At 44.3% G+C, this 16,866-nt stretch overlaps 3 protein-coding genes and 1 non-coding gene across 9 annotated transcripts in view; all 4 read left to right on the top strand.

Annotated features, from left to right (window-relative positions):
* prkar2aa (protein kinase, cAMP-dependent, regulatory, type II, alpha A) overlaps positions 1–4,311 on the top strand; it is a 36,469-nt gene extending 32,158 nt beyond the window's left edge. For all 3 annotated transcript variants that reach the window (XM_031845290.1, XM_031845289.1, XM_031845292.1), the window contains exons 6-11: positions 445–586; positions 1,134–1,235; positions 1,718–1,792; positions 1,912–1,977; positions 2,415–2,544; positions 3,481–4,311. In XM_031845290.1, the coding sequence (XP_031701150.1) occupies positions 445–586; positions 1,134–1,235; positions 1,718–1,792; positions 1,912–1,977; positions 2,415–2,544; positions 3,481–3,605 (640 nt within the window). In that variant the 3' untranslated portion in view covers positions 3,606–4,311. The remainder of the gene's footprint in view (positions 1–444; positions 587–1,133; positions 1,236–1,717; positions 1,793–1,911; positions 1,978–2,414; positions 2,545–3,480) is intronic.
* Positions 4,312–5,108: 797 nt separating this feature from the next.
* Positions 5,109–11,176, top strand: naa80 (N-alpha-acetyltransferase 80, NatH catalytic subunit). The gene is made up of 3 exons (XM_031845885.1): positions 5,109–5,177; positions 8,931–9,723; positions 9,781–11,176. Coding segments are annotated over exons 1-3 (945 nt in total). The 5' UTR covers positions 5,109–5,175; the 3' UTR covers positions 9,931–11,176.
* On the top strand, positions 5,173–16,122 carry hyal3 (hyaluronidase 3). Of its 4 annotated transcripts, none has more exons than XM_031845285.1 (7): positions 5,173–7,177; positions 11,171–11,444; positions 12,314–12,749; positions 12,938–13,085; positions 13,248–13,374; positions 13,457–13,546; positions 13,646–16,122. In XM_031845285.1, the coding sequence occupies exons 2-7, from the start codon at positions 11,199–11,201 to the stop codon at positions 13,952–13,954; spliced, it is 1,356 nt and encodes a 451-aa protein (XP_031701145.1). In that variant the 5' UTR covers positions 5,173–7,177; positions 11,171–11,198; the 3' UTR covers positions 13,955–16,122. The 4 variants fall into 4 exon arrangements, with proteins under 4 accessions (XP_031701145.1, XP_031701144.1, XP_031701146.1 ...); XM_031845284.1 differs by having other exon boundaries at positions 11,167–11,444; XM_031845286.1 differs by lacking the exon at positions 5,173–7,177 and having other exon boundaries at positions 11,371–11,456.
* On the top strand, positions 6,389–6,504 carry LOC116382693 (U5 spliceosomal RNA). Its single transcript, XR_004212729.1, has one exon. It is a non-coding gene; the product is annotated as a U5 spliceosomal RNA (small nuclear RNA).
* Positions 16,123–16,866: the final 744 nt, after the last annotated feature.

Raw genomic sequence — 16,866 nt, 5'->3', positions numbered from 1 at the left:
AGAGAGAGAGAGAGAGAGAGAGAGAGAGAGAGAGAGAGAGAGAGAGACTTTTTGATGCTGTACATGCAGATAAACAGCAGCGTTCGCAGAAGGGCTGAATTGCTCTCCGCTATACATATCGTCAGTTTTCAAATGTGTGAAAAGCTTCTACTGTAATAGAAATATGCACACAACACAAACGATTAGCTCGCTCCGTCTGCCAAACACAGGGTCCTGCCCAGAGGCCACGGATGTGCTGTAATTAGACGTCTGTTTAAACCAGTCAGTAGGTCAATAAACAAAACACTGATCACCTCTTTTGCCTCAATTGCAGAAATCAAAAGTCATTCTAGTTCATTTTTCTTCCATGTTGCCTTTTGTATTTCTGTCTCTTTTTTATTCCCTGTTTCCTTCATTTGTCTCCTTCCCTACCTCTCTCTGCCTCTCTTCTCTCTCTGTCTCCAGGGGGGTGTATGACATCATGGTAACGGGAACAACGGTGGGTCAGTATGACAATAAGGGCAGCTTCGGGGAGCTGGCACTCATGTACAACACGCCACGCGCCGCCACCATCGTTGCCACCGAGGAGGGGGCGCTATGGGGACTGGTAAGAACGGAGACAAACATGCATAGACACAGAATTTATAGATTTTAATGCGACACAAAATACTGTAAGAATGCCCCCAATGTAAAACACACTTTTTTGTCAAAGTAAACTGCCTAATTACCCGGAGTTTCTTTAATTGTTTCTAAATCATAAATGATCCAATTAGCAGACTAGAAGTACTCAGTCGCCTCTTTTTATTTCTCTCTTATCAGTATATTTAGAAAGCAGGCGTCACCTTTTGTGAATCTTAAAAAAACCTCCGTCTTTGAATTGTTTGTCCCTCGAGTTGTCTTCTCAGGATTGCATTGTGAGCGGGTTCGGTACAGTCACCAGCTACAGCTCATTGAGCCATGACGCTAGGACATGTTAAGAATGGAGCCCTGCTATCTGTGAATGGAGCCGGGCTCCGCTCTGACAGTTCGTGCTGCTGCAGCGCCTCCTTGTGGCCGAGCACAGGAAGGACCAGCAGCAGTCACAGCGGTCGGAGAGCCTCCGTCCGTCTGCCTCAGGGAGGTGTTTGTTTACTCGCGTTTGTTTTTTCCCTTAGGACCGTGCCACATTTCGTAGACTCATCGTGAAGAACAATGCAAAGAAGAGGAGGGTGTACGAGGCCTTCATCGAGTCCGTGCCCTTACTCAAGTCACTGGAGGTGAGTTCTCCTTCACAGGCTCTTTTTCAGAGTCCCACTACACAGTGGATGCAACAGCATCACCTGTGAAGCTAGACGTCAAGCTAACAGCTAAATATCAGCCAGTTAATGAAGGCAGAAGCTCTGTTCTACACTGAATAACATTCTGTATATTTAGTTCAGATGACGGCTAAACGTGTACTTTCTTAGACATACATGCCACTTGTACAACACTGCTTGATGAACAGTCACAGACCCTTTGTTGAACCATCAAGCCCAAACTGTACACGACCCAAGTGGAGTGAATGGTCCAGACAAGCAAGAGCACAGTATGAGAGGAGGAAGTCTGATGAAGAGGAGTTTACATGGCTGTAATCTGCCTGCATAGTCAATGAAACAATTCTCTCTGCTCCCTACGTTAATCATTTTATTTTTCTCCCCTAACCCTTCCTGTCCCCCCCCGTCCCCCCCCCCTCTCTCTCGCGCTCTCTTTTTTGGCGCAGGCTAACGAGAGGATGAAGATTGTGGATGTCTTAGGATCGAAGCAGTTCCCTGACGGTGAGCGCATCATCACACAGGTACGACATGGGAAGAAAGCTGATGTGGTTTCATACAGCAGTGAAATATTAAGGATTTCAACATATGGTACATAACTACCTTTTAAATGTGTTTATGCTCTTCTTTCTTTCTTTCTCAGGGAGACAAGGCTGAATGCTTCTATATAGTAGAATCTGGGGAGGTCAAGATCATGATGAAGAGTAAAGTAAGATACTCCTCACCGCCGTCTCTGTTTCACCACTCTCCATGCAGCTAATTAACTTTTTTGCCGCTAGGGTGAATTAATTTCCCCGTGTGTCCCTCAGAGACCTGATAGTGGAATACATGTTCCTCTACCGCCTCTACCATACATATGTCCAGCTGTAAAAAAAAAAAAAAAAAAAAAAAAGCAAAGAAAAGATTCAGCCACTCTTAGGCTGATAAATATTCTAAAAATGTTTTTATAGGTACAGGAATATGCACCGATATATCAAATCTGGTTATTTTTCTCCCACCAAGAAGTTTCCTTGCAGAGCATTCCGACACCCCGCTCTCCCCAGCTGGAATGAGAATGGGAATGAGTGCTTCCCTCTGGGTGGGGGCGGAGAGCGGAGCGGTGCTCAGTGGTTCCTAACCTTTATTCCTCTCCTCTCTTCCCTGCAGACGAAGGCAGACAATGCGGAGGTGGAGCTAACGCGCTGTAGCAGGGGTCACTACTTCGGGGAGCTGGCCTTGGTCACCAACAAGCCCCGGGCCGCCTCGGCCTACGCAGTGGGCAATGTCAAGTGTGTGGGTAAGACCAAATACACCCGCTTAACACGTCTGTCCGCATCCTGGCTAATGCTGCTCAGATGTGTGTTTAAAGTAGCTCCGTTTCCATCGACATGAAGGGAATGTGACGCCTGCATTTAAAAGAACATTTCATGTGATCATAATCAAATGACACTTTCATCTAATAAGCTTTATTTAAACCACTCAACCTCACAACATAGTCTGTGGTTTTCATTTCCTACTAATTGCTCTGTTACAAGTGGTTTGTCATGAGATATGAAGTGGCATTTTAGTTCTGATTAATTCACGGTTGTTGTCTGTCGTCACCTTGTACTCTGTGTTGATTAAAGGCTGTTCAGTAATAGTTCACAGTGGAGGCACTACTTCAGGCTCTACAGCTCTTCACTTCTCAAAATGAACACATGATTCTTTAACAGCTGTTGAGCTGTGTTTCTCTGTCGGCTCTATTCCCTCTGTTGTGAAATGTGCTTAATGCTAATTACACCGCTTTATTTGTTATTTTTTTCATAGTAGATGTAGTTCTCAGTCATCTCCCTTTTTGCTCCCCTATTTTCTCCCCACGCTCTTCCTGTCGGTACGCTCACCTTCCTGTCTGTGTTGTTGTCCAGCGCACCTATGTACCGTACTAACAGCCTGCCTCGAACAGCTGCGAAGCAGAGAAAAATCACTCAACTATACTGCAGCAACATCTACTGTCTGTCGTACTCTTTCATTCTCCCCGTTGTGGTGTTGTAGAATGTAGAAGATGAGCAGGAGGACGTCAAGGGTTATCTGAGGTCCTGTAAGGACATTTAAGAGCAGGGATGTCTTTCTACCTGTTTTTTTGTGTGTGCTGTCCAGCGGATGCTGTGTAAGGACTGGGCTGTGTTTTAGTACCTGAGGTGTCTCTCCACAGACGCACCTGACATCTCTCTTGTCTCGTCCTCTATCTGTGCAGTAATAGACATTCAGGCCTTTGAGCGCCTCCTGGGTTCCTGTAAGGAGATCATGAAGAGGAACATCGCCCACTATGAGGAGCAGCTGGTGGCCCTGTTCGGCTCCAGCATGGACCTGAGAGACTGAGCCTCCCACACCACCCTCCGTGCCTTCTATTACACACACACACACACACACACACACACACTCACACACACTGACATATGTCCTTTCTCATATCGTGCAGTGGCTATACAGACTCATAATAAGCTTTACATGGAGTGAACAAACAAATGAAGAATTGTTCTTGGCTCACCTGCAAGTACATAAAATCCCACACAGTATGTACACACTCACACACATACATGTACATCGACACTTATGCAGGCACTGAGAGAGACGCCCACTTCACTCAGTCTGCTCATCCTCGTGCACATTTTAGTTCAACACGTCATTAATAGGCACACACACGGACGGACAGACAGACACAGACAGACAGACAGACAGAGCAAGCTAAAGGCCATACACCTCATTGCTTGAGCCAGCTTCAACCTCTCAGTATGAATGTCTTCGCTGCGATGTCCATAATGCAGGTAGCGCAGTGTAAGGACATACAATACACACACGTGTCATATGTGCAGGCTTTGTGTTCAGATGAGATTACACACAACTTAAACAAAGCCTTAGCAAAGGACACATCAACACACACAGGTACACATACATATGCTCAAAAACATACAGGCAACCACACTTGCAAAAACGGACACATTGTGGTAAAATGGAGACAAAAAACTTTTAAAATCTCTGAAAAGGAAAATTAATCAAAATGCAAAAAAAGAGAGAAGTTTAAAGAGAACAGATAAGTTTTAGAAATGTTTTATGAAGATAAAAAAAAACAGAAGCTTTGATAAAATATTATTTAAATAAAAAAGTGTTTCCCCTTTGGGAGGCCGGGGTGCAGAACTTTGTGAGCACGCTCCATTTCTTCCTCTACTGTTGTTGATTGAGTTGAGTTAGTGCTGGTGATTATTGCAGTACCACAGAAGAAGCAGTGAAAACAATAAAAACCCTACGTTTTCTGGGCCATTGTTATTATATCATTGATGCCTCACTTCATTGTATTGAATTAATTATTAATGTATTGTTGTTATATATTCATTTATTATTTTTTGTTTTACTTTGACCAGTTCTGTTCAAATTCACCATCCATCTCTGACAAAATGTAAAAACAGAAAAAAAAATTCGAATAAAAAACATTAGTGCTTATTTCTCCTTGATTATCCTTGAATGAGTTGTCCTGGATAAAAGAACTGAAAAAAATAAAGCAGATTTTGTTAAGTCTTGCTTCTTTGTTGAATTTCTTCTGAAACTTGACTAACAACCTGAGAATGTGGTAACTTCGTATTTACTGCATGATTGTTATTTATTATGATATAGTACGAGTAATAGGTTTGGCTTTATCTGATGTAATATCACTCCCATCCGCAGGGTGGCGTACATGTCCCTTTAGACCAGTAACCGCACCTGCAACATCTCCTGTTACAGAAAAGGCAGCATTCACGTACCGTTTGAAACTGACCTTGGAACAGACACCACTGACGTTTATCAGCTGTTGTCCGGCGTTGCAAAAAAATACAGCCGACCGCAGATCAGCTGTCTGTCAAACACGAGCAGTCTTGAGGGGGACGAGCGCCGAAGACGAGCCGCGAGACTAAAGATGTAGGTAACGTTACAGTGTGGTGAGAAACGAACCAGAATGAAGAGTTGTGTTCGCTGATGAACAAGTGAACGTGCGGTTCCTCCTAATATCTAACACAAGTCACTGCACTGCACGCAAAGCTAAAAGTAAGCTAACGAGCTAGCTAGCATGCAGCACTGACTTCCAACTGTCAGTTTGTAGTCTTACCTTACATGGAAGTGGATGAGGACTGAAGTGTGTCCAAAATAAAACGATAGTCGTTTTTTTTCTGACCAACGTTAGCCCGCAGGCCAAGTCACTACAGCTCCAATAATATAATTAGCCTGTTGTCCCCACAAACATTTTATAAGGCTTTGAGTTCGTTTTTACTTTCGAGAACGAAAACGGGTCTGTTTGAGGCTACCAGGTGTTATTACTTACCTTACGTTGGGTTTGTTACAGTTTATATAGACATGGGATTTGTGTGTTTTACACACTTTTGTGTAACGATATCACATGCTTTTATTTTACTGCACACACGCCTACAGTGTGTTTTCTAAAAAATAATTTATTTGGAAAACAAAGATGCTGACGGAAGGCTACGAGGATCATCTGGATCAGAGCAACGCGGATACATTATATCCCGTTTTTTAAGAAATGCTACATTTCTTAACGTACTTTTTAACTGAGTAAAATGTGATGCATTCAGAATATGCGGTCACGCAATGTTCACGGCAAAGAAATGGATTATGTTTGAAACATACAACTTTTAAATGTATTTTTGTTAAATCGGAACGGAAGGCGATTACTCTCTTGATACATTTAATCTTTGGAGTGTTTAACCTCCCGGCGCACAGTTTTAGCGCAAATTGAGAAAAGTAGCGCTACTCTTAATGTGTAACTACAAGCTTCACATCCCAAATTAATTTAAACGTCCCCCAATTACAATTGTATTCATGATAAATCTTTAATCTTAAACTAAAGAAAACATGTTCAAAAGGTAGGGGCGTGACCGTGGCCGCCATGTTCCCATAATGCATTGCGTGCTCGTAGCAGTTACCGTATAATCTAAACTATTTACACTTATATTTCACTCACAACGTTGCGATGCAGTTGCCAGATAATACAAACACTTTTTCTGCGGTCCTGTATGCTTTTAATGTTATTTACAAATAAACTTTTATGAATGAAACCTAACAGAGGAAGGTATGACGGGGATAGGCGTCCTGCACTCTGTCGTTCATTCTTCAGTACACTCTCGTTTCTCTTCAGATCGCATAAATCTTTCGCCTTTTACTAAAGATTTCCGTGGAGAGGAACATTAAGAGTATAAACTAATTTTTTGATGCCCTGCTTCAGTGCGGGGCTTCCAATCTTGTAAAACAATAACATTACTTCTAAACATAGTATTGGATTGTATATCTAGTAACAGTTGAAAATCTAATGTCATGTAGTAATATGTATAACATACAGTTATATGTACACACACACGGTTATGTCTGTCTTTAACTTTCTTTAATCAGAAAAGCTTAAAATATTTTTAATTGGAATAAAACATTATCTCTACGATCCTGCAGAAGGTGAGCGAGGAGCTTCATGTCGGCATAACAAGGCTACCTGGAGAGGACAGACAACAGAACATACGTTAAATTGGAAACACCACAAAATGAGAGCTACATTTGTCGTGCACTAAATGTTTTTAGTAATATTACTGTTTTATTGACGTCTATCGGGAGTAAATGCCTTGCTCAAGAGTCCTTAAGTGGTGCAGAAGCTTAAAAAGGCCTTTAGCGCTGTAGACATGTAGTCATGTGTAACCAGTTTATCTGAAGTCTCGTATTCATAGTGATGGTCATAATCTCAAAGGAAAATGAGAAGTTATTGAGGTCATTGTGTCATTTGTGTTTATCTGTCAACTGTCAGTTTCCTGTTGCATCTTTTCAACATCCTTTTTCTGGAGAATGTGCATTGAGTTGCAGTAGTAGGCAGTACCAGGTTCATAGCTCACAGTCAGGCGTTTGGCTTCAGCTGTTCTCTCTGGGTGAGTTTTTTACTTTGTTTTTATTTCTGCAATACTAACATGAATCCCATGCAACATTTTACATTTGTATTCTTTTTGTCTTTGAGGGTTCACACACTGAAAATAGAGAAACTCCTCCTTCAGTTCACTGATGAGCTCAACTCTGGGCTTCTGCCTCTTTAAGTGTTTTTAAGGCTTAACACAGTTTCAGACTCGTGAAAAAGCACAAAGAACTGTACTAAACAGAGTTAATGGCGCCTTTGCGATGTATGATAGTATGATAGCGTTATCTGTCGCTACCACGCTGCCATCTCCTACCATGAGTCAGCTCACTTTGTGCTTCAAAAAGGCAACGTTTGACACCATGCTCTAATAACATGACATGATATTAGATTATGGGGGCATAGCGTGAGTCCATGAATGCCTGAATAATTAGCAAAAACCAGAACACTTTATGGATGTCATCACTGCGCTCCAGATCAGCTTGCTCAAGAAACTGTGTGGTAAGATGTGTTACCATAAAATATTTCCCCATTCTCTACACAAACACCTCTGCACATCATACCTGTGATCATCAATGCGGTCAGTCATCAAGTAATTCTGCTGAGGCTGAATTGTAACATAATAACATTGAAGTTGGTCCTTAAAACAGCTGTGGTCAACAGCAGAGGGAAGCTGTAGGTGGACATTAATGAATCAGCACACACACATAGATGAAGGCATGCATGCTCCCTCACACATCTGCATGCAAGAGCCATGCTAGCGGCCCTGTCAGGCTGTAATTTTCATTACACACCAGAAAACCTTGTTGGGTGTTAAAAAAACAAAATGTAAGACTTCCTCCTCTATTTCAGGGCGGGACATCCTACACTCAACTTCCCTTTCTCAGTGTTAGCTGCACTCAGGCTCAGCTTTAGTGTTTGTTAGCTCAAAGGACACTTTCATGCTCACTGTGGGTGATAAATGTTGCCAACATGTTTAATGGTCATGCACCCGGTGTGTTATGAACGATTGAAAAGAAAATCACTCTGTCAGTCCTGACCTTTGGAGTAGAGCTGGAACAATTGGTCGATGGCAACAAAGTTGCTCAGCAATTATTTTTTACTTTATCTTTTAAGTGATTATAATGATCATTTAAGTAATTTTGTTTTAAAGAGGAAAGGCCAAGAATCTATTAGTTCCTTGTCTTAAACAATGTTAGACTGAATACCTTTTGGGGTTTTTAACTGTTGGTCGGACAAAACGAGCAATTTAATAATGTGAATTTGTAAATGAATCGTCAGATTATTCTGTAATGAAATGAATAGCTGCAGCTCTACTTCAGAGCTCAATTGCATGGTGACTGAAGGTCCCTCTGTTCTCTAACCAGACCTGCATGGAAATGAATGAGTCACTCCTGAACACTGACCCCTTCATCCGTATCCACCGGTGTCTATGAGCAAGGCACACAACTCCCAACACCCGAGCAGTCTTTTACAGAAACAAGAGGACAGTAAAGGTTGCGGTGGAAACGGGGAGTATAGACGGAGAGTAGAGAGAGATCAACTCTCTAGTTTTATCCTCATGCATGCGTCTCTTCTTACAGCAGAACTGAGCTAAAGACGTCAGGCTGAGTGTCCATGTAGCGCCAGACCTCTTCCTGGCTCAGACTGTGATCAGACTAACCACAGAGTTGAGGAACCGCACGTTCAAAACCAATTCTAACGTCTATATTTTACACTGAGCCGCAGGAGTTGAATGAAGACTGACTTTAGTTACACCCTGATCGCCACAGGTCACTAACATCAACGATTTCCAAACCGGAGACCGATGGCGAGCTGGGCGTCGACCTGCACCCCGTCTCAACGTCACGCTGTCCGACACAACATGTTGAGAAAGTCCGTGAGATCCCAGCAGTGGACGGAGAAGTTAAAGAGAAGCTGCACACCGACTCTGAACGACCAGAGAGGATCTGTGTGGTTCCGATCCACCGGCGTCCGGACCTGCTGGCCTCCTGTGCCGACCTGGTCAACTCCGAGTGGCGGAGGAGCCAGGCCGCCCGGGTCCACTCCCTCCAGAAGTCCTGCCCAGAGTTCCCCGTCTGCCTGGTCCTCCTGCGCGGCCGCGGAGAGACGGAGCAGCTGCTCGGCCACGCCCGGCTGTCCCGGGTCGTGGGTCGCAGCAGCAGCCTGTTCGTGGAGTCGGTGGTGGTGTCCGACGCCGAGCGGGGGAAGGGCTACGGCCGGACTGTGATGGAAGAGGCCGAGCGCTACGCCGAAAGCCGAGGGTTCAAGCGCCTGTGCCTGACGACCCACGACAAGCAGCACTTCTACTCCCACCTCGGCTACGTGCTGTCGATGCCGGTGCAGAACGCAGGCGCCATGGCGGCGTTTGTTCCCATGGAGATGCTTTTGAGGTTCTCCAGAATGCAGAGTGAAGAAGAAGAAGAAGAGGCGAACACACAGACAATGACACGGACAAAGATGAATGCTCAGGTACCACAAGGAGGTGCTTGTGTTGTGGGGTCTCCTCCACCTTCTAGTTTACATCCTCCACCCCCACCACCTCCTTCCATCCCACCTCCTCCTCCTCCACCACCTCCTTCCATCCCTCCTCCTTCCTTCCCTCCTCCTCCTCTCCCTCCACTACCTCCTTCCGTCCTTCCTCCTCCTTCCATCCCTCCTCCTCCTCCTCCTCCTCAGTCTGCGGTGCAGCTTGTAGTTCAGACTCTGACTGAGACTCCCTACAGAGACGCCAAAGGAGTTCCCATCTATTGGATGCACAAAGACATTTGACAAAGACACACTTGGGAAGTCATTCCCTCGCATTACATGTGTGCGCACATCAAAAGACAGAAACACACGTACAAGGACAGTAAGCACATGTACCATCAATGGTCTCTGACACACGGAAAACGAGTAATGGAGGAAAGACACGGTGTGAAAGACAGAAATGTTTTAAAAAAAACAAAGAAATGCAAAATAAACCTGAATCTTGGTTGAAGTCTGGGTACACTCAACTCTTGTTTTTCCAAATAACTAGTTTACATACAGAATGTTGGCCAGCACTGAGAAAATAAGACCCAGGTTGTAAAACAGGTGGATAATTGCTTACTTCAGCAAATTGCCAATGGTTCAAGTCCCCCACCATTTAATATTTACTGTACTTGGGTGTTTTGGCTTCACTGTGCAGAGCGATGTAGAGCTCAGTTTGACACTAGAAGGCTGCTTTCATATCCATCTGCTGCGCTCAGCTTTACATCTTAGTTTGAGATGTTCAAGAGGATTTCGTGACATCACAACTAGGTAGGAAACCAATTCTGGTCCAAAAGGCAACTTAGAGAAGGAAACATCCTCTGGCAGTAAGACTTTTGAGATGAACAATATTTTCATATCGGTAGATAATGGATTTTTCTAATAAGAGGAGGAGAAGATGTAGATTAAAGAATTCATAACTACTCAATTGAACTGTTTTGTCTGGAGGGAATATTTTGAAAGCGAGGGGATTAGGACAAGGACTGTGTTTGGATGTACAGGTTAACTGTGAAAGCTCATAAAGGTAATTTGGAAAAAAACAAACATATTTTGGCTCATCCAAACAACCCAACCAAACGTTACTTTTACCCTTTGAGCAGCTCTGCTATTGGGAAATATTCCCCAAATCCAGTCTATACCTGCTGCTATTAAGTTATGACTCTGTAATGTCCGTTGTGAATGTGCCTTATTTAAGTGCCAGAGAACTGAAGTCTTATTAAAGTTCTAAAGAACTGTTTTACATTGAAAAAAATTTTATAAAGCTTTTCAATTATGAAACATTCTGTGAATAAATAGCTTTTCTTAACATATTCATTTGTCTTCATGTTATTGCCTGTCGGGATTGTAATATTCAAATAAATGCTTTACATGATGTTATAATGATCTCAGAGCACAAAGAAGCTGTTGTGTGTTATGTGTGTGTTAGATTTTCAGTCTATTTCCAACACCAAGATGTTCCTCATCCGTAAATCTCACGGCCCATTTCTCTCCTGTCAGGAAGGACGGCACACGTCAGTGGGTGAGCAGCTATGGTTCTGTCTCACCTCCCTCTCCCCTTCCTCCTCCTCTTCCTCTCTCCCCTCTCCTGCGTGGGAGTTGTCCTCCCCCACGCCCCCCTGCCGGCCGTGGCCGCAGCAGGCCCCGTCCTGCAGGGCCGGCCCTTCGTTGTGGTGTGGAACATGCCCACGGCTCGCTGTCACAAGCGCTACAACGTCCGTCTGGACCTGGACCACTTTGACATCGTGGAGAACAGACAGCAGCGCTTCCAGGGACAGGTGATGACCTGAGTGGGTGGAGTCACCAACAGGATGTGATACTTTACTGATCCCAGTAAAAAAAAAAAAAGTGCCATATATTTATAGTATATTTTGGGACACATACACAGCCAAATAAGTTATCGCCCTTCTTTATTTATGGCTTACGTGTTAACATATAGTATTGCCTTTTATACACAGGTGTCCCGGTCCACCAGTATTTCATTATTCACTCTACTTTTATCTTTGGTTTGGTTTCAACTAACTCCTTAGAAAAATGATCAGACTTTTTAGCTGCTAGATGTGTTGTTAAATTCAGTAACTCGTCTCTAATGTTTGATGCTTGACAGGAAGTGTAAAGTGGCTTTATCAGATCTTTGGGGAGGGTGCTGAAACCAAAACAACAAGCTAAAAGAGGCTAAAAGCATTGTAGTGCTGCAGAGTTTTGTAATAATTTTCAAAAATGATTAAAGAGGACATATAAAAACACGTTATCAGTGCTTGTGTACCTACATTTGGGTACCTGGAGTGTATACTGATGTATTCCATCAGGAACCATGTGATTCAACAAGCCATTCAGATTTGGCTCCCCTTCCTCTGTCACACAGACTCATTAGTAATAACACTGGCTTCATCTGAGTACCTCCACCCAAGGTTTGAGAACTACCTTTGCAAAGCTGTGCCATATTTGGGGTTTTTTTTTCGGGAGGGAGCCTTAAAGAGACAGGCGCTAAAATGGAGCGTTTCAGACAGAGGGTGATATTAGTTATATTCAGACAGACAGTTTGAAGAAAAAAGTGTTTTTTGAACATTACAGCATATAAACATGTTCTAGTAGAACTATAGGTATAAACTTGAAAATGAGCATGTGTCCCCTTTACATTTTCCAGAAAATGACCATCTTCTACCGGGACCGCCTGGGGAAATATCCGTACCTCTCACGAGACGGCGGGAAGGTAAACGGAGGGATACCGCAGCTCAGCGACCTCTCAGCCCACCTTTCTCTTGCGATGACGCAGATGTCCGGGTTGCTGCGGCCAAACTTCACCGGTATAGCCGTCATCGACTGGGAAGAGTGGCGGCCATTGTGGGAGAGAAACTTTGGAACCAAGATGGAGTACCGGAGGCAGTCCAAGCTGCTGGTGAGACAGGAGAGACCGGAGTTGTCAGAGAGGGCAACGACTACGTTGGCAAGGCAAAGGTTTGAGGAGAGCGCCCGATGGTTCATGGGGGAGACGCTGCAGTCGGCGGTCAGAGTTCATCCCAAGGGATTCTGGGGGTTTTATGGTTTTCCTGCCTGCTTTAATAAGCAGAAGCGAAAGACAGGTAGGACAAACACTGACGGGTCCTGACCTCCATTGTATCTACATATCTCTTTTAAGTTTTGACCAAAAGGTATTACATATACCATTTTTTATAACATTTATACAAATCCAGAACATAAAGTTTAAGTCTTTTATAACTGATGATAAACACTGAACTTGTGTCTTGTCTTGTTTCACATGTGTGCTCAGATAAAAGCTACACCGGACGCTGCCAGCGGGGGAACAAGGACCAAAATGACCGTCTGTCCTGGCTCTGGCGTCGGTCCACTGCTCTCTATCCCAGCGTCTACCTGCCGCAAAGACTGGCAGGATCCCCAGATGCAGCTCTGATGGTCAGGTACAGAAGACTGAAACGCATGAGGAAATGTTAACCCGCATCAAACCCGCTTTGGCCACAGAAACAGCCTAAACCTCTATGAAAATCACTGTCAACTAAATGCTCTGCACACAGGAGTTAAAGGAGTTACTGATGGACGTTCTTCATTCATTCGTCACTCAGACACAGACTGCTGGAGGCTTTGAGGGTGGCGTCGGTTTGGCGCCATGGCAATGATACCAGACGGGCCACACCAGTCCTTCCCTATGCCAGGCTAGCGTTCAGTCACTCTCTCACTTTTCTTAATAAGGTAGGATTTGTTGCAACTCATAAAATCATGCACACTCACGCACACACATATACCAATTGCAAGTGTGTGTGTGTGTGTGCAGACAGACCTGGTGCACACATTGGGGGAGAGTGCGGCGCTTGGAGCTGCCGGCGTGGTGCTGTGGGGAGAGCTGAAATTTGCCAAATCCAAGGTCAGTATTGTTAGAAGAATGTTATTGATGTGTGTGTGTGTGTGTGTGTGTGTGTCTCTGTGTGTGTGTGTAACCCTCTGAACTTCTCCCACCGCCCAGCATCAGTGCAGCCTTCTCAGGGACTACATACACACGGTCCTGGGTCCCTTCGTCCAATCACTGAGGTCCGACATGAAGCGCTGCAGCCTTCAACTTTGCCGCGACAATGGCCGCTGCGCCAGGCGACGCCCCGGCTCTAGTCACATGGTCGGCTCCAGTCCGGCCATGACCTCTGACTCTGATGAGATCAACGTCCTCACTGGCTCCTTCAACGGCAAACACTTTCACAACCACTTCATGTGTCAGTGCTACCCGGGCTGGAGCGGGCAGGAATGTCAAGAGGAAGAGGAGGACGAAGACAGACAGTAGAGCACATAAACCAAACTTTACTGTCAAGGTGCGGTCGCTAATGTAAAGTCGGAATGTAAAAAATCAATTCAAACAAATAGATTCGTGAATTGTGTTTAATTTACATGATTTAAAAAAGGGTGAATTTCACAAAAACAATTCGTAATATGAAATATGCATGAAAATTGGATTTTAATAATTGTTACTGTGTGTTGTTACACATGTTACTTTCTCAGTGGTGTACAATGACTGACAGCACAAACTAGATTCAGCTTTGTGTGACACAATGGCAACACTTGACTCATGATTATGAGCAATAATGCTGAATCATCATTTGCTAAATATTAAAATGTGTATAATTGAATGTAATGTCATGAGATATGCTCCTTTACACACAGTTACCAGGGCCGGAGAGAGTGGAAATGTTTCAGAAACCTTAGATGGTTTCATCAGTTCCCAGTTTGAAACACAGAAAACATTGAGGACAAATCAATTGAAAGTCAAAGTCTTCTTATGTCCCTCCTCTCATGGCTGTCAGGTTGTGTCTCAGTGCCTGCAGTTCCTGGATCAGCAGTGACAGCTGTGTAGCTGAGGCCTCTTTCTCCTTCACTGCCTCAGTCAGCGTCCGGACTGCGCCGCCCTGCTGGACTGGAGGCAAAAAGCCAAACTGTCAGCTTGTCTATCGAGGGTTAGATACAAAATATCCAGGAGATATCAGGGGAAACGAACGAATATGGTATCTCACCCAAAAAGTAGAAGATGAGTAACACTGTCAGCAGAAGCAGAGTGATGATAGCACAGCCCATAGCATAGGCATGCGAAGAACTGGGCGTTAACATATCCTGTAGACAACTCTGCCATTTGCTGCTGATCGGACGGCCTCTTTGATTGACAGTTGTCGTGTCGCTTGTGTAGAGATTCCCATTTGAGGAGGGCGAGTAAGCAGGACGAGGAGGCCTCATCCCTGAAATCATAGACAGCGGATCAATGTCAGTGTGTTTGTACTTTTGTAGCTGGTTCGAAGTGTGCGTTGACCTTCTGGGCGGTCTTTTTGGGGGCTGGTGTGGCTGTGTTTGATGCGTTTGTGTGTGTGTGTATGTGTGTACCTTTGTGCCTGCGTTTGGGGTGTGTGTGTGTACCTTTGTGGCTGCTTCAGGTATGTGTGTACCTTTGTGGCTGTGTTCATAGTTTGCGTATACCTTTGTGGTTGAGTTTGGGGTGTGTGTGTGTACCTTTGTGCCTGCGTTTGGGGTGTGTGTGTGTACCTTTGTGGCTGCATTCAGGGCGCTACGTTCGGGGTGTGTGTGCATACCTTTGTGGCTGCTTCAGGTATGTGGGTACCTTTGTGGCTGTGTTCATAGTTTGCGTATACCTTTGTGGTTGAGTTTGGGGTGTGTGTGTATCTTTGTGGCTGCATTCTGTGTTCAGATTTTGTGTGTATCTTTGTGGCTGAGTTCGGGGTGTGTGTATCTTTGTGTTGTCTGTGTTCAGAGTGTATGTGCACCTTTGTGGCTGCATTCGGGGTGTGTTTGTACCTTTGAGTTCGGGGTGTGTTCGGTGGAGATCGTTGATAGAATCCACAGAATGAAGCTCGATCTCGGTGAGATCTCTGTCGCTGACCCTGTGGAACTGAGGGGTAGTCTGGGAGGACGGAGGCCTCGACATCTCGCCTCCTCTTGAGGGATGGACAGATGGTTCGACTGCCAGAAGGTTCAAGATGGCACTCCACTGGTCAACGCCTTCTTTCCAGGGAATATATCTGGAGGCTATTTGATCTTCCTAAAGTGTGCCATGCAGCTTTTCACAGTATTAGCTTCCAAAGGCCATGAGAGGCAACACCTTTAAAAAAAGAAATTAAAACATCCACTAAGATGGTGTGTGAGGGAATTGGGCTCTGAATAACTTAACTGGCTTTTGACTTTGTTGGGATATAGTTCGTAATTGGAATGTCAGCTCCACAAAATAACATTATTTTGATGTTGGTACTATTTTTAATTTGTAGCCATTGTGTCTAAATACTTCTTGCTTACTTCATAGGAGACACAGCAGCAGCTACTGCAGATGCTTTTTTGTCTGCATTTACTTGCCCTACATTAGAAAATGGAATTGTTTGTACTAAATCTCAAATACCATGTTGGCAATTACTAGAGGTGAGAATATGATGGGTTGGTTCTGAAAGTGGAAGAGAAAAGAGGGAAAGAATTCAAGGATATTCAGTTGTTAAAATAAAAACAGAGCAGTGGGTCGGCATGGAAGGACGTATCATGTGAGAGGGCAACAAAACAGAACCACTTGGTTTCTATTTGAAGACAAAGCAAACGGGTCATGTGAATAGCTGATTTATCAGACCTATTAATAGCTGCTGATCAAACCCATAAAGGCACAATGTTGCTGGAATTTGAATCAAGGACCAAAGGACAGGACCTATCTAACGACTAACTGAATAAATGAGTGGATGATTAACTGCCTGACTACCTGATTTACCTTACTGCGCTCAAGACACTGTGTAGCCAAACCAGATCAGTTTGTTTGGGATAAGATAGGTCTAGAGAATACTGTTCTTCTCTTCCCACTTACCGTCTGTCTCCACGAAATGAGAGCTGCGTCGGGTTTTATGTCTGCTTGTTTATTCTTGTCAGTTTGTCATTCTTCTTGTTCACCCAGTCCCCTCACACTCAGACACCCGATTACCAAAACATGTGTGCGCACCCACAGGAGCAGCACTGAGATACATTGAATATCCACACAGGGAGCCACACAGTGACTAAAGTAATCCAAATGAACTCAAATTAAGAGTTTCCAGTAAAGTCCTTGATGTATGAAAGCAAAAGGGAACCTCCAGGTTTTGCCTCAGGGTCTTGCGCCTCATGAATGTGTGTGTGTGTGTGTGTGTGTGTGTGTGTGTGTGTGTGTGTGTGTGTGTGTGTGTGTGT

Source organism: Anarrhichthys ocellatus, unplaced genomic scaffold (genome assembly GCF_004355925.1).
Source record: "Anarrhichthys ocellatus isolate YVR2014 unplaced genomic scaffold, GSC_Weel_1.0 scaffold5, whole genome shotgun sequence".
NCBI classification, from domain to species: Eukaryota; Metazoa; Chordata; class Actinopteri; order Perciformes; family Anarhichadidae; genus Anarrhichthys; species Anarrhichthys ocellatus.
This window is presented reverse-complemented; position numbering and strand designations above follow the sequence as displayed.